This window comes from Osmerus mordax, chromosome 15, assembly GCF_038355195.1.
Source record: "Osmerus mordax isolate fOsmMor3 chromosome 15, fOsmMor3.pri, whole genome shotgun sequence".
NCBI classification, from domain to species: Eukaryota; Metazoa; Chordata; class Actinopteri; order Osmeriformes; family Osmeridae; genus Osmerus; species Osmerus mordax.
This window is the reverse complement of record NC_090064.1, coordinates 9211955-9236447: the sequence shown is the minus strand read 5'-3', so window position 1 is coordinate 9236447 and position 24493 is coordinate 9211955. Positions and strand designations below refer to the sequence as shown.

General features: G+C 38.6%; 1 protein-coding gene across 1 annotated transcript; it reads right to left on the bottom strand.

The window, feature by feature from the left end:
• Positions 1-21808: 21808 nt before the first annotated feature.
• On the bottom strand, positions 21809-24312 carry en2a (engrailed homeobox 2a). The gene is made up of 2 exons (XM_067252068.1): positions 23832-24312; positions 21809-22125 (listed from the first exon to the last, which is right to left on the bottom strand). Exons 1-2 carry the CDS (start codon positions 24310-24312, stop codon positions 21809-21811), a joined length of 798 nt encoding a protein of 265 aa, XP_067108169.1.
• Between the last annotated feature and the right edge of the window lie 181 nt (positions 24313-24493).

The following is a 24493-nucleotide window of genomic DNA, read 5'->3' as shown; positions in this document are numbered from 1 at the left end:
AATGTTGTCCTTAGTTCTAACATAGTGGTAGCATTACTTGAACTAGAGTATATTTATTTAACAAATGTATTTTACACAAACATGGTATATGTATGGTACTGTATATTGTTTCAAAACCTTTTCAAAGAAAAGTTGGTGGCATTTAATTTAATAAAAAATAAAATGTTACCGGTTGAAACATTTTGGTTGAGTGATGATTCATAATTTCACAAGTTGTGATACTGTGGAAAGCATCCATGTACATAATCAAAATAGTTATGTTTCAAAATAACCAAGATTGCATACTATTGTCTCCTTTATCCATACAAACAATATTTTTTTTAATGCAAACTACATTTTTGTTACCCACTAAACTTGTCAGTGAGCAACAATGATGAAACCACTTCTTAGCCTTCGAGGCAACCACAAACAAGAAGAAACAATTTATGCAGGGTTAAAATGAAAATCATTTTTCCAAACAACCAACTGTAGAAGTGAATTTCTGTAAGCTCTACATCGGGACTCTTTCCCAAGAATTTTGGGTTTATTTCCAATAACAACTGAAGAAGAGAGCTGTCACATTCTATTACGGTGACCTCAATGATTCTCTGCCCTGTTCCCGATCCAGCGGTTTTCCATAACAATGCAATTTAGAGGGTGGAAAGCCAAAGGCGACAAGAATTTTTCCTCTTCAGTTAAAGCACAAAAGTTCTTTGACAACAAACCTGTCAGTCTGGCTTGGTTGCAAGCACTTGACAAAATCTAACCTGTAACATAAAATATATTTCATATGAGACAATGAGTTTAGTGCTGACAACTATTCTGTAACTTTAAACCGTCTTTGAGAAAGTAGAGGAGCAAGATGAAGCTGGAACATGAATGGCATATATCAAATGTACAACGACCTTTTTGCACTTTGTCAAATCCGAGTACAAGTTTATAGTGGAAAACATACATAACAAATTTGGAAATCTTAAATTCTGACCATCGGAAGGAAAAGCATAGACATAAACATATTTATAAAAGTCTATATTTTTATAAAAGTATTTCACTCACAAACCAGACAAGGTATAGTCTCAGCATTATTTATTTATTTAATTACTGTCTCATGTTCTGGTGAATTAGGCTACTATGTTTCAGTGTCCTGACATGTAGCTCAATATGAATGCACTGAGAAATCTACACAGGGTTCTGGTCAGCTCTACTACTTTGTTTGCATATTCTACTGAATCATGACAGCCTGAATACAATGAACCATTTTCCTTGCAATGAACTGCAATGATTATTTGCCCTCTCTGCATACGGGCACCAGAGGTTATAGCTTATTGTCATTGGATGTTCAGTTTTATATTGTAAATGCCATTGGCTCGCTGGCTGTCAGTCTGAAATGTTTCTGTCTGGGTACCATGCGGATTGTGCACGCGCAAATCAGCCAGGCACGTAACCTCCCAGAGACTGTCTGGAGTCTGTCTGAAACTGATAAAATTGGAGATGGAGTTTTAATTCTCTGGCCACATGCATACGAAATCGTGAATTCGAAATGGGAATCTACAATCACTTTAAATCGCCAGAGCCACGACTGAATAACCACGCATAACAAAGTGATGTTTAGGGACACGCTTTGAAAGTTTTTTTTCCAATGTTTATCACCAGACAGTTCATTATTGCACAGGTAAGACAACCATCTCTCCAGCGCGAGACTTTAAAGTACAGAACCTCATAAAACGGTTAAATGTAGGGTAGTAAATTGACTGTTATAAACGAGATAGAATGTATAAATATACAAAGTCCAAGTAGGCTATGCAAACATCATTACATGACGTACGTCATGTAAATTAATCAATTGTATTTCAAGGTACCTCGCATTCAGCATTGTGAATGAAGGTCGACTGTGAAGACGGCATTGTTTCCTCTCAGAAAATATTTTGTGCTAGTTCAGTTGCCTAACTGACTTTGTCAAGAGTAGAACATGACGCACAGTTCCTTGCGTTGATGACGTTTAACCCTTTAAACGTCACCTGGACATTCATGCTAACCTGTTGTTCATGAATAATAGATTATCGCTTGAAAGCGTTTTTAGAGCTCAATGAACTGCCAAATAAGGACAAGTTCTCTGATTTAGTGTCCATGTAGCCGATTTAGGAAATGCACCGACATATTTTGAGGACTGTGAGAACGGTTTCGTATGGTATTGTTATTATTAGGCTGTGTTAGGCTATATAATTGCCTGTAGTCATTGTTTGTTCAATGTTTGGTTACTCCTCAGGTATTTATTCCAGCTGGTCAGATGTCTTTTTAACAACATCTAAGAATGAGCCAAAGATTGTTCGAGTGGAGCAGTTCAAAAGGTTGGCAAAAAAATGTAGACTAGTCGATACAGAACTATAAGGTTAAAAGATAACTGTCTGTTGGCACTCAAAGCTGTGATACTATATCAAAAAGATAACACAAAGAGTAGTACAACTAGTCAAGACATGAAGACATAGGCTATTGAATGGAATTCAGTGTTCAAACATCTTATATATCCCAAGCTCTACTAAAAGCTCTATTGTAAAACAAGTAAGTAAAAAAGTCAGGTTAGTCGAGATAGACTGACCTCACCCACACAGATCATATCACTATGATTAACTTATCTAGTGGAATTAGAAACTAATAGTAGGGCTTTATGATTATTATGCAATAACCCAATATTAACCATCAACCAACCTATCCGTTTTCTTTTACCAGCAGATATAAAAATGTTAAATGAAGGGGTTAAGGGTTCTATTAAAGGGTAATGCCTGTGTGTCGCTGTACGTTTTTTTGCTGCCTCAGAGACACATACTGTTGCCAGTGAACTAGACACCTTTGCTTTGTCACTGCAGTTGTCTACTGGCTCCATAGTCACATGACTAGGGAACCACCCACACACCCTCTCTCCTCTCTGTTAGGCAAGATGGCCCCTGCACGCCATAGCATTGTTGTATACCATTTCTGATTCAATCATACAGGTGTAATTTAAAGAAGCTAGTGAAACAGATCTTAGAGTACTGAAACGTAATATAACAATCCGGGACAGATCCGCCAAGACGTATTCGGTGAAATCCAAAAGTGAACATTCGCTGCAAGCATCGTATTAAAATCCCTGCTTTGGTCTGCAGCCTGATTGTCTGTTATAAAACAGTGTTGGACCCTTGTGTGCTCATTCCCCATCACAAGCCAGTATTTCATTACATGCTGATATCCATGAAAGTGTAGTGTAGTTACACGATCATTGCCACAATTAAGGAGTGATATAGAACTTAGAAAATACAAATTTTATATGAAAAATGTAGTCACCATATTGCATGCTCAGATACCACATCCATTACCATTTTGTCCATAGTGCTGAAATCTGTCTGTTGTGGTAGAAGCTTGTGTACACGCATGCAGCTGAGCCTGTCTTATCATATAATACTAACCAATGTGATATATGAACACATCAGCCTTGCAGAGTACTAAACAGAGTGTACATAACATTCATCAAACGCAGACATAATGAGTCTAGGTATTAGTTCAGAGCAGACCACTTATTTAGATAATTAGATAAATCTTCTGAGACTTAAGGCTTTTTGGGTGCTTTTACAGCCCCTTAGGGGAGAAGCCTGACAGTACAAGTTATTTTCAGTCTCTGACTGTGAAGTTTATCTGTTGATCTTATCAGTGACCAGCCAGGACAGATCTCTTCATTATCACCTGCTTAGTGCATCTTCACTTTCTGTCAGATTCCTCCTTCCAGCTCACCTTGTGATGTTCCGTAATGGTTTTTGAGGTTTTTCAGAATGATAATTTTCTATGTAGCCTAAATCTGAGCACTGTATGCACGCCTTAACATCGTCGCATTTGATCTTTTGTGGTCCAGACATCCATGTTAAACTTAACAAAATATTTTGACACAAATGTAGATATTTCAAAGCACAATGAGAAAGGAAAACATTGTTATTTAGAAGAAGAAAAAGAAAATGTTTTTTGGGGAAACTTTATTTGTTTTGGTCAAGGTCAAATTCACAATCTAGATTGAAAATTACGAAACTTATTTGAGAAGAGATGACAGCTATTATAGTGAGGTCAACCTGATAGTATATTTTTATTTTTTCACATATTCGGTGCCATTGATTTTCTGTAGAGTACAATATTGTTTATATCCATATATAATAAAATATCATGCAATATGTGACATTGAAAACCCCCTTTGTAGCGTTTAGTCTAAGCTTTTGAGATGTTGATTTTTGTTGGCTTGAAATCCATAAGTTGTGTTTTAAACTATGTCTATCTTTTCCAATTTCAGGAGGCAGAGAAGATGCAGGATCCCATGACAGCTAGAAATACTCCTTTTCTCTGGCAATGTGTTCCCAATGTATGTTCACGGTAAGATTTGTGTTGACCTGTTCGTTTAAGCACATTTGGGCATGTTTTAAGTCAAGTAAAGAAATGCTTGGAATTTGCGAAAGTGTTGGGGAAAGTGAGCAAGTGTTATTGCCTCGGGGGGAGAGGGGGCGTGGGGAGAGGGTTGGTGTGGCTTTGTGCAGCAGATATTGATATTAACAGAAACTGAGCAGCAGCTTGCATCGTCAAATTTGATTGATAGGATGCTGAGATGTGGCTTGACACTATTCAGATCTGCCTTTTAATAAACCATGATTCTTGATCTCTTTACAAGATAATTACATATGTGGATCTGATAAAGACCACTGGAGGCCTTGCTAGAAAGTGATGAGGCAAGTGGTGTCACAGGATTGTTGTGTCTCTCAACTACTGGCTCTGTGTTCTCCATGCTGTTGTTGTAACGCTCACAGGCTGTGGCGCAAAGATACATCAAGACAGAATGCTTACGGTCTTAGTCATACAGCTGCTTGATATATTATTTAACATTCTGAGAGTATCTCGGTGCTCATTGATATCACCCTATATGGTTTAGGAATTTGGATTGAAAGCAGAGATGTGCACAATAGCGACACCAAGACTGCTTCTTTAATGGCTGCTGTTTTCTGTACTGACTACGTAATGACGCAGTTCTCTGAGGAAACTGGGCGTCTCCTTTCTACATTGGTGTGATATCATTTGAATCAAAGCCTTTTGCTGTATTTTAAGGGATTTTCTGGCAGTTTGCCATACAGGGCCCAGTTGCTTGTTTCCCTCATGGCAACATAAGATTAGGTCTTTTTGTACAGCTGTGTCCTTTCGCTAGGCTTGGCTATCGATAACTCAAGACCAGCAGCCTCCATTTTATGTGGTAGGCGGTAGCAACGCTCTAGGAAAGCTACTGGGATAGGCAAACTGTGTTGTGTGCAAACCAGTAGGAACCAGAACTGGAAATATTGAATGTTAGTTCTGTAAAATATTTTGCCAGTGATCTAATATAATTTTTTATAGATTGTCCCTTACGCTTATAGAGATTAAAGAGGGCAACTATTCATTTTTGAATGAACCTCGGGCAGAAGTAATGTTTTTAAATCTGTTATCGCCGCAGTTTAAGAAAGTCCACCACATTGGCCACTAATTCAAAATATGAAGAAAACATTTAAATGCATCTTGTGCAAATTGTATTCAAATTTATCAATATTCAAAAGCATGTTTTATCATCATCACCGTTATGCATTGTTTAACGTTGTTATAGTCCTAACCAAAAATAATTACACACGACAAACTAAAGTGTACTGAATTAAATTGGAAAATGTTAATGTTTTTGTTTAGAAGTATAAAGTATTAAAGTATAATAATAAAGTATATGTTTGTGGCATGACAATTACGTCCTAATATCTTTTTTATCTAATAATTTAAAACAAATGTGTATTTGCATATGCAGTGTGCTTTGTTTCAATGTGCATTTGTGTATTAATCATCATTTAAGTTTTTTATGGACAACTATGCACAATAGTATTTCATCCCCTAATTACAGCATTCCAATTCCCTATTATTGTTTTTGGGTTAAACTATTTCGTAACGTCGATATACTTTTAATTTCGTCTTCTTTTTTGTTATTTAGGTCTGCTCTTTTTATGGTAACCACCATACCGACTACGACTATCATCGCAGTCGACTGACATTGTTTTAAATATGTTTTTATATTTTTTTTTATATGCTTTGTGAAAAACTAAAGACAAATAATAATTGGTCATTATGCAAAAGGACAATCCTTGCATTTAGAAGTAATTGAAGGTTAAGCATGAGAAGCATTTTTGAAGTAAATCAAAATGTATAACTTTAATAGTTTTCAGAGTTATGCTTGAATATACAGTATTTACTTATCCTTAAGACGAATAGATAGATTGTTTTGCTTATGCACAATAAAAATTAGTGTTTTGCCAACTTGTTTTCTTCTGAAAACCAAATACAACTCTCAACTGTCTTCACACATGCATCACTTTCAGTCTATTTTCCTGAAAGTATATGAGGTCCAGACTAGCTGCAAGCTTTGTGTGTAATGAGTTCCTTTATCATTCTGAGGTTACAATGTGGGAGATTTTGCCAATGACCTTCCCTCTCTGAATACTGGTGTTGGGTCGAATGTTAATAAGTTCATGAAGGCCAAACTGTGTCTCTCTGACTCCCAACACAAGAATGGCTGTCAGAAACATGTTAAGCAGCTTCTTTCTTGCCACAACAGTAGGGAGAGGGAGCAAGCGAGAGAGTGAAGGCAGTGTGTTTGTGTGTATGTGTGTGCTTGGGGGTGGTGGTGGTGATGGGTGAGGAGAGGCTGAGGAAGAAACCTGCCTCATCTTAGGTCAGATTGCTTGCACTTGAGTAGACTTTTTTTGTTCATCGAAACTTCTTGACCTTTCTACTGCAACAAATCAATGTAGCAATCCAGCAAACTTGAGATTGGTTCACCAACGAGGTTGCTCAAATATGTTTACGTTTGAATTTGAGTTGATAAGATTAATCCCCAAGTATAATGTTACGACCAAATCAGGCACTGTATAACACATGACCTCCATCTTTGGTTATGGGGGATATGTCCCATGATCTCAAAATGATTGATGCGCTTTTGCCTAATGAATTTAGAAATGCTAAATAATATCAATGTGTTTGCAGATTTGGGCTAGAGAATACATAAAAACTCTGCTGACAAATGACTTTCAGTAACTGTTTCAGTAACTTTCACAGTAAACTGAGGCTGTAAGTCTGGCGTTTGTGTGTCATACAAAAAAGCACATCCATGCCAAATATATTATATGTTACATATGTTACAGTTAGATTTCTCTCATAATCTGTAAAAAAAAAATAGAATATTGTATTCAATCATTGTTATCCAACCATGAAATCAGTGATAATAGCACTTTGGTGTACAGATCTTTGATAACTTCCAGTACAATTTCCTCATCAACCAGAACATTTTTGGCCCATATGTTTGGACCTCAGCATCATACCATCTAGGTCGCATGTAAGATTTCTAGTGTCTGGGACCAGATAGTCTGGTTACAGTAAGGTACACCTTCAGCCCCTGTAGAACAATGGAAAAACAATCATGATTTCGAAAGCAACACTAAAATCTGGTAGTTTTTATTACATTTCACTTAGAGGTTGCTTCGACCAAAACAGGGTATAGTTTTGCAGACAAGTATGAAATTGTGAATGTTTGATGGACAGCTCATGGTATTTACTTTTTTAGCTCAGTGGTAAAAGCATGTATGCTTTGTTTTTGATGATTGTTCAATTGTTTCTTGTGTTGAAGTGTTGTTGTAATGTGGTTGGTTTTAAGATGTTCACACATATCCTGCCCGTCTCACCCAGCTGTGTAATACTGACAGCTTCCAGCCTATTCTCCTGTATTTCAATGAAAATATTTTCAGCCAGTGCCTTTCAAATGAGGTATTCATCTATGAAACCCTAACTAGTGTATGGAAAAAGCTGCCAGTGATGGTTAAACTAAATCTTGCAAAACCTTTTAGATAAAACCGAGTGGAAATACTTGATGGGAGGGCGTTAACCTGTTGAGCAACTTGGCCAAATAAACTTGAATACCTGCCATCTTATATTTTCCTATATTTTTTTACCCCTCCATTCCACTGTTGTAGTTTTAACAGGTCTTAAAGTGAACACTTGAGACAGGTCTAATGTTGAGCAAAGGAGTACCATTAAGTTCTTCATCATTTGATATAACATTATAGGGCATTCACATATGGAGCGGCATGGCGAGTTGCAATACATTATCAATGAAATTCAGGTTTGGGGGAGGAGCCAAGGGGAGGTGAGGAGCATCGCGGCACGCCTAATTCATGCGTTGAGGGGCATTAAAAAAAAGTATAGAAATGTTCCACTTTTTTTGTGACGCTGGGACATTTCAACCAATCCACTAGCTAGCTAGCTGTGTGTACCTTCCTACTTTGTCAACACCCACACAGAGCGTTGAATTGGTATCAGCATAGCGTTACAAAGTAAGGAATCCACATGCCGCGCCACTCCATATGTGAATGCCCTAGTCTTGCAGACATGTTTTTCATAAACAGTTTTTCTTCAAATTTGACCTCCCCAGGTATACCTGCCTTCTTTGCACAATGTGACCTTTAGTGAAATAAGACTCAAAGGCAGCGTTAGAACCAGTCGACCCAGCGGAACCTCTTTGCTAGAGAAACATGCACCATAACTAATTGGTAAATCTTACCTCTCTCCAAGGTGGAAGAAATTATTTTGTAAACAGGGAATATGTGGGTTGATGAGTAAATTCCCACCTTTTCCAAACTGCAGTACCCTAACAAGTCTCCCAAGACCATTAGAGTGTATATATCACATCTCACTAATATTTTTCAGACCAATTTCAAACAGAAAAATATGATCATTGAAAGGAAAAATGCTAACCGTACCATGTCTTTCCTGTCACACAATGGTGTGGAAAGGTCAGGCCTAATGAAGTCAGAGGGGTGACCCTTAGTATTCAGTGACTTTGCATGGGCTTCCACCCCAGCCAAGGAACCATGCCAGTTAATCCTCTTTTGATCCTAATTGATAGGCAATAACATGATCCTTATCCAGCAGCTTTGTTTTGTCTTCCGCAACCCTCTCATGGAGTGTCAGTGACACTAGGTGTGAAAGCGTTAAACCAAATGTGAAATTGATATTTCTCATGTTTGTTCACTTAAACCTTACTGTTTTTGTTACACCCGCAAGAAAGACCTCAGTATGCACTGCTTACCGTTTGAGGCTCTTTACAAGACTTAGCTTATGACCCCCAGAATCCTACTGTGAACTGACCAGTGAAAGGCCAAGTTAAGTTTTTGTGTTGAAACTCTTTCATCTTCATCGCTATCTTAAAGGTAATTATACTATTGGCTAATCACCCACTTAAACTATCTAACAAGTTGCTGTCTTGGATGGGAGGAAAGGAAGGACCACAAACCAAGGGTGACATACATTCTGTATGCATGCCTCCAAGATGGTCACTTTTCTTGAGTGATCTTTACACATGCTTCCTCTTAGGAAATACATTTATTAGTAAAAATGTGTCTTCATATAGTTTGTTTGTGCTAGGATCTGTAACCGAGAACGTTGGATGACCTGCATGTGCTTGGCCTCATTGCTTTTCTATCCTTAGTTTCAGTTTTATTCATTTTCCACATGTTTATGGTAGACTGCATTTATTCCACATATTCTTTTTCTTTTTACCCTTTCTCTCCCCCTTAATGTAGTTCCTTGTTGTTTGGTGTGCCTATTGTTAAAGACTATGGGCACTTTCATTAACTTCAGGACTGTAGGCAAACACAGATGCCAAGGAAACCACAGGCTATGTCTCAGGATAGGCGTTATGCAAGGCCAGGCTTCATCAATCCAGACAGCTTAACATTTTTGGATTACTACTAAGCTTTTTACTGTCACTTTTATCAAGAATTGCCCAATAAAAGAATGGCCGTCGAAATGCTTACACGCTTTGTCGAAATAAAGTTGAAAGAATACTGTAGTTGGGAGGAACAAATGTTTGAATAAGCTGCTTTTTTTGCCCCTGTCTCCTCAGCAGCACATCAGTATCACAATTAAGAAGCATGTTGTTTCGCTAGTGTGCTCAGTAGTGTGAAACAACACACTTTGGCTGGGAAATGCCAGGTGTCGTGTCTGTTCTTGTTCGCTTCACACAGTGACTTGAGACCCTCCCTGGAACACCATTCTCAGGTCTCCTTAGGATTGAAAGTTATTTCCAGCTTGTTTGTTACCATGAGTAATGAGTGAACCAGAAGACCTGGTAACATCATTTGCTGCTCAGAGGAGATTGGGATGGAACAAACACTAATTAGGGATCCTTAGAAACTGCAGAATGGGACTTCGCTCATGTACCCCACTTGACTGACGACACCTGCCCTCTTCACGCCACACTCCCCAAACTTGTCCCAGAACAGACACACTGAGTTGGTCTCTGCCAGTCAACCTCTTATTTAACTCATAAACAAATACACGCATTTAGACACATACACAAATGGGTTGGAATGGTCACAATACCGTTTGGTATTAAGATGTCGTTTTCAGAAAAAGTCACCAGAAGTCTGGGAATGAACTGATTATCTTGGATTTAAAGACTTAAGTTTAGACAATTCCTCAAACCTCAGAATTGTGCAGTGGACCCTGAAGGATTATTTGGATGATGAAATTCATTTATATGTTTATGCTGATGTCTGTGTTTACTTGTTGTTTTAATACAGTGGGATAGTCCAATCAAATAAAGAAACCAGTTAAATGTACCCTTACTGTGGTTAATGACAACTCCAGAATGAAGGGTAACAAAATCATAGCTAAAATCAGATTTTAACAACAGTAAAAGTAAGGCTAAACTAAAGTAGTGTGAACTGTACCTTGATAGGGTTGTGTCTGAACCTTGTAACCTGTCTATCATGACCCAAATACTGTATTTTACATCCAAAAGGTCACTTTTTCCAACTTTGTGTATAGCTTTAAAAAAATGAAGGTGCCATAAAGGAAACACAATACAAAATACTAATGAGATGTCCACATTTAGTGTAAGGTAGGGTGGGCACTCTCTTTTCTGCACATAACCATGACTCATTCAAAAAAGAATGGGAAAAAAGGACTTTGATAGTCTTACAACTGAATTTTAATAATGGCCCCGATACATACTATTTCATTAAAAAAATTGTCACATGCACAAGTTATGTAGGAAAAGTAAGAAATGTTACAAAATTCTTGATTAATAATGAATTCATTGTTAACCAATGGGAGAAGTGGTGCTTAAGAACCAACATTTACATTTTGCCAGTGGTTTTCAATAGTAATGCACAATAAAAAATCCATATTAGCATAAAACATCCGGCTTGATTGCAGGCTCTGATGCAGATACCCTGCAAACTAGCTTTATTTGCCAATGCAGATTGGATCCCAATCTCTGCGTGAATGTGCGAGGCTTACTGTATGTTTGCTTATCTGTCCCGCCATCCCATCTATTCAAATAGCATCCCTTTAATTACAGCGCAGCGAGGCTGCTCGCCTGGCTTATTCTCTTCCTGGGACCTTTTTTCCTTCTTCTGGGACCAGATGGCGGAGGGGCACGGAAGCTCTTCTTTTGTCTGAACCCCCCTGTGAAAGAGGCACTCCTCCCTAATGTAATCAGTGGCACCGGAAGGGTCCATTCTGGGCTGTGAAAGGAGACAATTGGGTCTGGACACGTCCAGATTATAGAAACGCAGAGTTCATCTTCCCGGCCCTGCCCCCTCTGACCAAGGCCCTGGCACAGAGGACCATCAGCTTTGATCAGCAGAGGGTGGAGGCGGTGATCCGACCTCTCTGGGCTAAAGGCCGCCCCCCTGCCCTGTTTACCCTGTACTTGGCTGCTGTTGACACCTCCCTTCCGGAAAGAGCACTGGGGGGCGGTTGGGGGGGGGGGGGGGCTGGTAGTGATATGTGTGTGTGTGGGGGGGGGGGGTTCTAAGGGGATAGATGGGGGGGGGGGGTACCATGACCTGTCTAGACACCGTTGCCCGTTTCTATGGTGTTGCCAAGGAGACATGATGAACTCTGACCTTAAATGTAGTTGGTTAAGAGTCACTCTGGTCATCCAAGGGGATTTTTATTTTGTTTTTTTTTTCATTTTGGAGGAGTTCGGCAGTGGGGAGAACAGGCGGGGGTATGGATGTTACCCACATAATACACTGCCTCCTGGAAAGGACAACTACGATGAATCTATTGACAAAAGTTTTTTTAAAGTTAATATTTTTTTATTTTATTTATTTTTTTCAACAAACTTCAGGAATGTATGTAACTTAGATCATTACATCTATATGATATACTGTATGTATGTATGTATGTATGTATGTGTGTGTGTATATATATGTATATGTATATATATATATACATACATTTAGGGCCTGGTTGTACACACATAGCTCATTTGTGTTAGGACATGGAAATACATATTTGTTTACAGATTAAGTGCTTGCTTGGCAATATATTTGGAAGGAATTACGTTTTGTTAAAAAGATAGTGATACATACAGAAAAACGTTATAAACGGTTTTTGGCTGGATTTCTTTTTTTACATTTTAGAATTGGATCATCCTCTGACATCAAATCATTAAGTCAGTAAGTAATTACTGCATTAATATAAATGCTTGATATTAGTGTGGCCTTTTGATCTTAAAACTGTAAATATGCTCAGGAAAATCTGTTGAACAGTTTTGCGCAGTTGTATATTTTACATACCTCAGAAAAATGGTAGTCATGTGATATTAGTTAACATTTTGGATTATACAAGATTTATGTATTCTGTATTCTTGAGGAATTGTTTATCTGATCAAATCAATTTGTTGAAAAGTATAGATTCTTACTTTAAAATAGGTTTATGTTGAGAGACTTCAATTCCTTGCAAAGGCTTCTTTTGAGCAATAATGGTAATGATCCAATCGATAGATTGAAAATCATGTATTTTAGAGATAAGAACTGCTGTGACTAAATATTAATTAAGAGATCACATTTTAGGAATGTTGAAATTTGTTATATTAATGGTATACTGATTTGAGAATGATATCTAGGTATTTCATCCTTCATGCAATTACATTTTTTAAAAAAATTACTGCATTATATACAACTATCAATAAATCTCCACAAAACATGACAAGGGTTTTTTTCGACATGTCGTATATTTTCCAGATTCAGTGAATTAGTATCAAGTATTGAATAAAACTCGATATGAAAGACCCTTAGAGTCTCAAACAGCAATATGTTTGTACAGTCTTTGATGGTGCTAGGACACCCGCATCATCATGCAGACAGAAGCAGGAAACGGCAGATGTTGATGTTCCTGTGGAGAGGGTGTAGTGGTTCCACCAACATGGCCGCCGCTGCCACCCCACCCTCTTGCCTGCCACTCAGAAGTTAAAATGGCAGCATGCAGCAAAGTGAATGAGTGAGGGGGGGATGGGGGTGTAGGGGAGGCGCCGACCACTGCTGTGTGGTATGGCATACTCCACTGAACCATACCCTTCCCTCCTAACACCAGGTCCAATCACTCTGTATTTTCGTCATTGATGAAAACTATTGTGAGGATAGCACAGGTTGAAGGTTCTGACATAGGTAATGGGTAGTTCCCTTTTAGTGTGTGCCACCATTTTCTCCATTAAACTGAAGGCACAATGAGTGGTTGAAAGCACAGGGGCTTCTTCATGGGATTAGAGTAGTATAGATGTATATACAAGATGGGCGGTAGTAGACCAAATAAAGCCTCAGGATTGGTTAATATGGGTGTAATTCAACAAATACAGCTCAATAATGGATGTTTCGACTTGCATGTGTAACCAAGAATGCATACGATGCTGTATCATTGGAAAAAGGTTTATCTGTATATCTTGTTTTTGCAATCAGCACTCTCAAATAAGACATTACTGTGATGATTTGCCTCACAAAGTTCTATGTGACAGATTTATCTCCACTCATTTTACGTTTAGTGGAGTGTTAGAGTAGATTTGTGCTGTATCACAAACTAACATTTAGTAATGGCTCCACATTTATCATGTGTGAGATTGCGTGGCCATTTTATTCTGCAGTATCATGCATCCAACCATCTCTTCTCCCATTGGTTCACAATGAAGGCTGCATGATTTGTATTCCAATATGCTTTGTAGAATCCCTCAGAGAAAGTATACCTTTTTGATACATGAAGGGCATTCTGAGTAATGTGCAATATGAACTGATTACATAAATATTAAGCACGCTGTAAAACAGCTGAATATGTTTACTTGTTGGCATGTATACCAAATTATATCCAACAGAACAACAAGACCCAGTTACTTTAACTTAACTATTTTCCAATAATTCTGTAGCATGCAACACCAAAGATGAGTGCTGTTTGGAAATCATAATTTTGGACAGTGTGGACTCTCAAGCTTTTCCAGAACTGATAAATAGTAGTCATGTCATGGCAAAACAAAAGGCAAACGCCCTTTAAAAATCGTAATTTTTGACAATGTGATCTCTCTTCTTTTTTCATTCAGAACTGAGTTCAGTAATGACGACAAAGCCAATAATTGTGATATATAGCCATAAAACAGACTAGAACAGTAGATAGAGGCATTGAAACAAAACCATCTATTTTTAGGCTTTTCTGCCTATGCTGTAGGTCTGACATCCACCCATTGGCTCACCCAGCATATGTATGTGTGTCTTTCTTTCCACAGTGAGAAGAGATAGCGGCGGTTCTCCACAAGGAAGATGTCACGCCGAAGACGGGTCCGTACGATGATGTTGCGAGTGTCAGCGCGGCATCGGGGGTTCTCTCTATGTGCCTCTCTCGACCATGACGCGTTACCATAGAGAGTGAGTGACAGGCCAGTCCCCAGAGAGAACAGGGGGTCTGAGGTGAGTCGGATGTGGCCTTGACCCTGTCTGGCTTTGTGTCGCCTGGCAACAAAAACACACAAACACACATGGTAAAAAAAAGACATATTACATGAATGTGCTTGGCACCATGTTTTGGGGAATTCACAATTCACAAAAGGGCATGGTCAAGAAAACTTTTCATTTCTCTAGAAAAGGATGTGAAACCCCATGTGGAAAGTGACACCTCGTTTTCTCTACGTACATTAGAGAGTAGCCATATCACTAATTGTTTTGGTAAATTACGTTTAACAAGGAAACGGCCCATGTGTCATGTTAGGTCTGGCTCGTCACTTTTCTTATTGTTTACAGTTTCAGATCTGTAAACTGTAATGAGATGCACATGTCCAAGAGGTTCTCTGCATAACCAGACTACAGATCAACTTTTGGGGATTCTAGCTGGGGCTAGGATTTCATATAATCTGCATAGTAGAATTTACATACCGGACGAAAAATATCTAATAAAATCCCAACATGGTTACACTGTAGGCTCTGCACTGAGGGTGACTCTCCAGGGTTTTGGTGTACATGGGACACAGATTGCATGTGAACACATAACAGTGCTAAGGTGAATTTGATGGAACACCAGTCTCGCTCAGATTTTTTGGGCTCATAATAATGTGTCGGTACAGAACCTTTTGCTTGCCATATGGTTTGGAGTTCATTCTATTCGTCATTAGGTGGACCAAAAATATTTCTAGTGAAGGTAATATGTTGGCAATCATCACATGTTTATAGATCCTAGACGAAACTTCAGTTTGTAACTGCATAAATATTTTTCAGTGACTTAATACAAACATTTAATTTATAAATAAGTGCATCACGGTTGTATTTGGATCATCGAAATGATGCACCGTAAAGTTGGTTGTGATACTTATTTGGGCATATAACTGGTGGAACATTGAAAATAGAAGTTAACTATGTTTAAATCATGTTAATCAAGGTGCATATCAACATAAACACAAGTACAATTCTTTGTAATGGGTGACTTTCTGTTAAGTGCGGTCATTCAAATTAGTCTTCACTAACGGTAAACAAAAAGAATAAACATTAAATAAAAATATTACCATAATTTTTTCAAGATGTCTATTATTGATATACTTATGCTATATAAGAGAATACTTATGTCTACACATGGATGTAAAACAGTTTGTTTAATAGAATCTGTATCGTTTTAATACAGCTCCAATCAATGATACATCCACTGTGATACTGATTTAGTTGACTCTAAATCTGGATCTGGTTACAAATTGGATGAAAATGTAGACAAAGCTCAACTATGCCTCTTTAATGCATTAACCAGTCAGTCTACTAAGATTCTTGCCGTGGTGACACAATGTTTCAAGTACACCAAAGGCCAAATTTATGATGTGCCCTTCAGTCCCTTTGCCATACATCTATCAAATTACAAATCATAATTTCTCAAGTTGCTCGAAAATAAATCTTCCAAGAAAGCGTTTCAAACAACTTTGAGGTATCAGTATTTGCTGAATAGTGCATTTTCTTACTGACAAAATCCTCTCTAAAAACAAAACATTCACTCCAAATATCGGCATTAGATAACCTGGATGAGAAAAACAGTCAAGGGAAAATTCCCCCCAAAGAACAGGAAAGAAACTTGTGTTAGAAAATGTCTTGAATCTTTTTCTTTCAAGAGGTCACTCAAACACAGTGTGTGAAATGAGAGTTGCCTGTGTGTGACTTCTCTAGAATGTATCCCCTATCCCATTGTCTGGCCGGTCGACTTCTGCAGGCCCCACTGGCCTGACTTCCATCCTTGAGAGATCAAGGGTTACCAAGGTGCTATTGAGAAAGAGGGCGCTCGGGGAGAATGGGGACAACCCAGACCACCAAATACTCATTTCCTTTGCATGTTACGTACCCCCAGTTGGGATTCAGGCAGGGTCACTGACACTTAGTGCCAGAGTGGATGTTTGTCTCGTCATTGTTATTAATGAAAACTGTGGCTCTCCTCTGCGCAAGGAGCGGGTGAGTGTGGTGTTTGTAATTTGGTAATGCCTTGAGATTGCCCAAAGGAAACTGTGATCTGACTATGTCCAGGCAGTGCCAAACAGCAGTACCTCATTTAGGAAGGTAAAAGGTGGCTCTGTCCACTCTCGCTCTCCCCACAAAGTCTGGCCACTGAGCCTCAGCATTAACTTGTATTCTAACAAGATTAAAATATATTTGTCCTGGGGATTAGCATAGTTAGGTGTCCTTTTGCAGTTTCTTTCTTCGCACTAGTGCGGCAACAGTGGGGCTTTGATCTGTGTTGCGAAGCAAGGGTCCTGGCTTGGCCAGGCCATCGGAGTGCCAAGTGTGAAATTGGCCTGATGTCATCCCCATTCTCCACTTTTTACATCTTTCACCACTTTAATTATGTTTCCGCCACAAAGAGCGGGCAACTCAAAGAAGATTTTTCTCTGGCTATAGGAAGCATTTGGAAAACTATGGGTAAATGACACAGTAGGGGAGGGGAGGGGGTCAGAGCAGGATGGGTTCCTATTGTGTGATGCAGACAGGATCAATGCCCTTTCTGATATTTCTACCTCTACTTTTTCTCTCTCTCTCCAGTCTCAAAGTCCACCTAACATTCTGCAAGCCTTGAACTTTTGATATGTTTTGTGAACAACTTCTTTTCCAAATTGTAGCTTTCTTCGGTGGAGGGTGGGGGTCGAATGCATGCATAATTTTTGTTATTTTAGTCTTCAAGTTAAACACATGTATATCAGAATAAACATATGAAATTTTTCTCTGAAAGTTGTCAGAGTTTAATACAGATCTTGAGTTAACATGACTCAATATCTATCATGACTCGATCATTATTTAGTAGTTACTAGTTACTATGTAGTGAGTTGTAAAGTATCCTTAACTTGTTTCTGTGTACTTTCTATACTGAAACCATGGTGTTAGGTTGGTGGGTAGGTTTAATATCAGTTTACACAATCAACACCTGTTGTTTTTTTTAGATCTGATGTGGTTTGATTTTGAAGCGGAAATGTGAAAGGTAAAGAGTAGATGTGTGCATCTGTGATTTAGTTCATGTGCTTGTTCAGGTAGATCAGTGGAGTGAGTGAGTGAGTGAGTGAGTGAGTGAGTGAGTGAGTGAGTGAGTGAGTGAGGGAGGGAGGGAGGGAGGGAGGGAGGGCAGGCATGTGCGAATATGTGTCTGTGGGTGTTTTTGAGACAGGGGAAAAGAAGAAGGGAGGGGCGGGGCGGTGAGTATGAGATTGTGGGTGAGAAAGCTCTGTGTGGAGAATGGGTTACTGTCGGGTGGGGGGAACCAGCCACCTGCAGCCATGACAGCAGGCTTTGACCTTCATTGCTCTCTCTCTCTCTCTCTCTCTCTCTCTCTCTCTCTCTCTCTCTCTCTCTCTCTCTCTCTCTCTCTCTCTCTCTCTCTCTCTCTCTCTGTCTCTCTCTCATTCTCTCTCATATGTATATATATACCTTCTTTCCCTTTCCCGCCCTGGCTACAGAGTCTTTTCAGAAACAGTAAGGATTGACTGTCTGCAAGACAGTGGCCTTTCCTTCATGGCACCAGTCACTGACTGTTAATGTTGCATTTCAAAACTACCACACAAATAGGAATCTATACATAATTTTAGCAACACTTTTAAAGATATCTGTGTAACCATGGATTAATATGTACTCTTTATGGCATATTAGTTTGAAACATTTGTTGTGATACATGATTTTGACGTTTACATGAACCTGAAGTACTACAAGACTACAAGTACTAGGCTACAATGTTATAGTGCTATAAACTTTATGATTTACCAAAACATCTTTTGTCAAATTACTGTGTCAAGATGCCATCACTGAAATTACTTATTTTATACCTTTAGTAAATACATATTCTGTTTATGATAGAAATAAAGTATTGTTTGTGTTATATTCATATGTTCTTCTAGATTCAATACCATTTCTACGATTTGAGAAGAATCTGACCACGATCCTATAATGTTTATGAGGAACCTATCACAACAGAACTGTGTACCCTGTTGTCTACAGTGTGTGCCAGTAAGCTTGGCCTTCTTCCAGCCTATTGACCAATTTGTTGTGGGCTGTGCATCTTATGTTAATCATGTGGTTCTTTTTTGTTTGTGAGTTAGTTCTTTGTTAGAAACCTCCATCAAAACTGACAACAAACAATTCAAATTAACTTAATTTAATACAAACCCTTTCACAGCAACTATAACATTCTAAAATCTTTTTTTTATTATTAATTGCTGGATATTATACTAGAATTGTTATTACAAGATATCAGGGAGTCTTATAAGAATAAGGCCTAGGAATGTTGATAAATAGTGCAAATGTAATTGACAATGTGTTACATAGGTGCATTTATTATTGCTTTTGTCTTAAGTTGTTTGTTCTTGCTTAATAAAAGTAATTATATTTAAATGTTGTCTGGACCAAACTGTTGCTAATCCGTTAGCCAACATAACTATGCCAGTTGAAATACAATGGTACCAACACGTCTGTTAAAGGTATGGGACACACAATCTCTAGCAGAGCAGAAACTCGCATTTTTAAGTGCAGAAATATGCGGAGCCAGTTTTCCCCGCTATTCAATACATTTTCAGCAGACATTCACGTCGGCCATGTAGATTGGTTTGACTACAAAGACGGGCTATGTCTTCCAGAAAAGAAAGTATGCTAGCTTTTTGTCTACGAAACTATGATACATAGGCTATTAAGGCCTCCCTTTAACCCATCTTGGATCTTCTTAATCAACACAGCTAGTGTAATTGCGCACTAGCCTATAGAAGGCCACAATCCGCCCTGAGGCGAGAATGGTCATCCTTTGCTAAACTATTTGATGCTCCAGACACTTGCGGTAAAGAATGAATAAAGGTGGCTTTCGGGGAGGCATGTTGATTTGGTGAAGTGGCGTGATTAGTTTGAACACTCACTGTCGTGTGGGTTGCTGGCCTACGTAGAAGTGGTTGCCTTAGCTGCAGGTGTTAAGGAACCTCAATCCCGCTATCTGCTCGTACAGCACTGGCTAGACCAATCAAGCAAGCGCAATCACTCGGGGCCACCGTTTGATACGTTACTGTGTTGAATGCATATTCTTATATACTGTCCTAGCTATATCAGCAGGTACCATATATAGTACCTGTAGGTTACACATTTAAGTTAGGGTACTGGTGACAATCATGACCCAGGGATGCTTGCCAGTCGTGACGTCATCAGCATGGATACAGGCCATTGAGGCCTTGTATTAAGGGTTACGCTTGTGTTTACATATTAAGGATATTGTCATATCATTGGTCTGGAACGTCGTGTCCCAGAAAATGATTCCAGGCACGTTAAGTGTATAATCTTCAAAGTTTATTTACTTTTCTTTTCCAGTTTTCCAGGAGGCAGTTAATTACGCAATTAATACATACATGATACAAATTATTTACATTTATACCAAAGAATAATTCAAACATAAAATAAAAATAGCATTGTATTCTACAACTCTGTTGTAATTTCCTTTAAACATGTTCATATAGATAGATATACGCTGATGAATAAATTCATTATGTCGTACCAGCAGTTTTCATAAAGGCAATAAACTTGAATCAAATAGTATGCATTTGAAGTAATACTGCTTCTCTGATTCGGCACAGTTCTGTTTAATAAAAAGTTCGCAATTGAACTTTAAGGCAAAGTGTGTTCGGTTTGGTGGATTTTAATTCACACACACTTTTTGCAGATACACAACAAAACAATTCGAAAGGCAAAAGTCCACAATTTGGTATGGATACAGTCTAAAACCTAGCTCGATCATACTTTCGTCAACGAAGACCAAAGTTTATAAACACAGTAATTTGCCCAAGTACAACAAATTGCAGCTTTCATGCAAAGGCCCCAATAAACTATTTTCATTCACAAAAAGAAGTTATTGCAAGATAAACAAGCAGTGTAAACACCTCAGAAATCTAGTCTAAAGCAACACTGGTCATTGGATAGATTTTTTTCTCAATATAATCTATATAAATACACATGAAGTCCTTTCAACAACAATAAGAGATTTTCAACAATTGTTATACAGTCACTGACGTTTGCCTTCTTTTCTGATATATGAATATGTAATAAAATGTATATAGAGAAAGAAATCTGAAGAACGCCCCATGTCTACTCTGACACAAAGTATAGTCCACCAAGAGTGCGCTAAACGTTTTGCCTTCATTGTCATTATGCTACAAAGTTGTCTCCCTCACGTTACAGCATTACATCGTTCAAAACACTTTGCTACAAAAGATGATCATATTGCTTTTCAAAAAAACTATGTAGGCCTATAGAGGCATCGATACATTGGTATTACACAGTATACGAAAGTTTTGAATGGAAATCAACTTGGTTTAGATGTAACTATGAGGCACAATCACGTGTATGGCCTACATATTAGCATTTTAAGCAGGCTGAGTCGCATGTTAACCAAAATTGCGCTACTCCTCTCAATCAAATGTTATTACAAACTTTCTGTGTGGGAAATTTCCAAAATATAGTATCAAAATCCATGTTCTGTCTAATTAAGCCTGCTCACACCTGACTCTCAAAACCCTTGCTATGTCCATTTTACACCAAACACAACTCCAATAAAACCAACGACTATGGAAATAAAATCTTGTCAGCATTTATTAGGATTCACAGTTGCCTGGATGCAGCAGAAAATATTCTTTGGACTTAAGCAAGTAGTTTTTTCTTCGTTTTTTCTTTTTTACCTTACTGACAGATCTAAACGTCAAATGCCAGTTAAAAGCGTTATGTAGAAATGAAAATGAATAGCAGTATAAAATGAAGTATAAGCATTTGTACTTCCTGGGAGAAGACAACGTCTACAGTATATTGAAAACGTACTTTTATACAACATCTTTTTATATGATATTGCAGAGATATCTATATATATTTTATCAATGTATGCTGGTATACTCTATACACTGGCCCTTGATTCGATGAAATTATTGCATTGTAGGCTTAATAAACTGATTTATCCCATCTCGAAATCAATCGCTGTCTGATTTGTCGTCTTTTGAAGTGGTAGCGTGATTGTACAGTCCTTGTGCCATCAGGTGCAAGGCCAGACTGTTTTTTGTGCCACTGGCTTTCTTGATTTTGGCCCTTTTGTTCTGGAACCAGATTTTGATTTGAGATTCATTAAGGCCGAGTTCTTGCGCCAGGCTCTGCCGCCTCTGCTCGGTGAGATACCGGTTTGTTTGAAACTCGGTTTTTAGTCTCTGTAGCTGTTCAGCTGTAAAGGCCGTCCTTGGTCGCTTGTCCTCTTTGCTGGCAGTTTTCTTCTTTGGTTTTCGAGATCTCGGTCCTGTTTTGGGAAAGAAGGCATTTTACAAATCTAATCACATCAAATTTAACGTGGATTAATAAAAGATGATAAACTGAAACCCAACGATGTACTGATTCATAGCCTGTTTGACGACACACCAAGGGCCTACCACCAAGGCAGTCTTGCGTAATGCAAAGTAAAGATGTGAATGTCATGCCGTTGCGTCGCCTATCCAATCATTTAGAGCGACTCCTAAGCAATAGTTAAGAAGACAGACGATTAAATATAGGATTCATTCATGTGCTAAAAACGCTGGAAGTTGGAAGATAGGCCTATATGCCTTCCAGTAGTGGGACTGAGCGCGTGTTTCTGCAAGCCAAGAGCTTTATTTAGGCAATTACACACTTTGATTAATCGCCTATATATCACGCAAACAGCCCACCATTTCACGCTACTCCAACATGTAGTAGCATTAACAAATATACCGGTACCCTAAACAGTCATATTAATTTTGTAGCTTTTCATATGTCGATCTATTTAGTCTAGACCTAGTAATTACGAAGAATAGTCTTTGTTGTTTGCCGCTATATTGATTTTTGGTTTTAACTGTAGGTTCTGTCTTGAAACAGTGCAGAATGTTAATCCATTTTAGACTGATCATGAATCAGGCGCTTCCACGAGTTGCCTAGTAGGCCTACTACTAGAAGACCGTGACAACAAACTATTCGATGTAAAAGTTACAGATGCTATATCGTTTTGGAAGTGGAGTGGACAATTGGTAAAAAGATACCATTCAATGTTTGTTTTGTTTTTTCAATGTTAAAGTAATAAATACTTCTGCAGGACTATCCGCTTTCCTACTGCTTCTTGGATAGGCTACCAAAAACTACTTACAATGAATCCAGTCCAACGTTACATAATGCATGAGAACATTTTGTACTCTAAAATCTTTAGGCGTTAAGTAATATATAACCCAACTTTAACTTCCTTAATGAGAAAGTATTTTCAGTAAAAGGTCAAGCTATGTAAAAAAAAAAAACCTGGTAGTCTTCTGTGTCTGATCTGTTCACAACACTGTGGGTACTCCCATTGTTAAAATCTATGCATATTCAATCTGGCCGCAACAAAAACAGGATTTGGAAGAAAAAATGATCTAGCAAACTACGTGGGCCAAATATTGTGTATTGCAAAGGCCTACACTCCAATGAAAATACAAAATTGGAGCCCATGAAATCTCACCAAAATACATTGTATCTGCGCGCCAATGTTTGTCAATGTCAGCGTTTTGTTGCACAAGCCATCCGTAAGCAAACGAGTTATGTTGATAGTGCAATATGTTTTGAATAAAGTCAACGCTTTGTACGCCAAATGTTCTTTAGGAAAAATCTCATGCGATTTATTTGTTGGTTGTAATAGCCCAAAGATTACAAAAATGTCACAGGGTTGCATATCCTTCATAAGTATTCTACCCGCACAGCTACAGCAAACACAGAAATACGCCCACAAAATATTCTTTCTCCGTTCATCTTAAAAAGCAATTCGGTAGTATGTCTACCTTTCGATTTATAATAGGCTACTGGCGTCTTATTATAAGCTCCCCTTTATGTGGTTAACGTTTCAAAATGTGACGACGTTTCTGCTTCTTTATATCTAGCTTTGAGATGTCGGTCAAGGCATATGAGGTCAGTGTTACATTGGGGTATTTCAGGTTACCAAGTAATAGAAAGGTTCCGTACGTAGCCTACCTGACGATGGCCTGTCAGAGTATCTGGTGCAGTAAACCCAAGCTGGCCAGAGCATTGGCTGATTGGTTGGTGGATTTGAGCTGGCTTGAGAACTATCCGAGTCCGAGCTTAGGCACTGATCTCCATTCTCTCTGCGGGGTTTCAGGGACTCTTCTGTCTCTATTGCAGCCTTCTTTGCCCCGCCGACTGCATGAGGGGTAGAAGTCCCCTCCGCTGGTACAGTACTCCCTACTTGCTCCGTTCGCGGAGCGGCGGGGCTGTGGTTCTCTCTAGTAGCGAGGCTATTATCTTCACGGTTAGAGTTTCCCTCTTTCTTTCGCCCGAAGTCCGGTCGTAAGATGTTATCTATGAAGAAATTGGTGACTCGATGCGGGATCTGTAGGTTGCCAGGCGCTTGTAAAAGGGGTAGGATAGCTCTGTTTGACTCATCCGCCGACCCTTGGCGCTCTGCATCTCTGTTGCTATGATCATTTTCTTCCATACTGATACACTTTCCACTTTACCTTCCTTAACCACTTTATTACTTTCCCGCAACGAAATGCACACAATCCACTCAATGGAAAGAAACTTATAAAAATGTGTCAACAAAATTAAGAAAAAAAATCAAATTTTGGAAAATGCCTTGGACACCATGCATACCCCTGCGACAGTGCCCTCAAAGA

What these genes read in the sequence shown, in the direction of transcription:
- en2a (XM_067252068.1), bottom strand. Translation starts at nt 24,312, where the DNA reads ATGGAAGAAAATGATCATAGCAACAGAGATGCAGAGCGCCAAGGGTCG. An exon ending in CTCTGACAGGCCATCGTCAG is followed by an intron (nt 22,126 to 23,831) that starts GTAGGCTACGTA and finishes TTCCCAAAACAG; the next exon opens with GACCGAGATCTCGAAAACCA.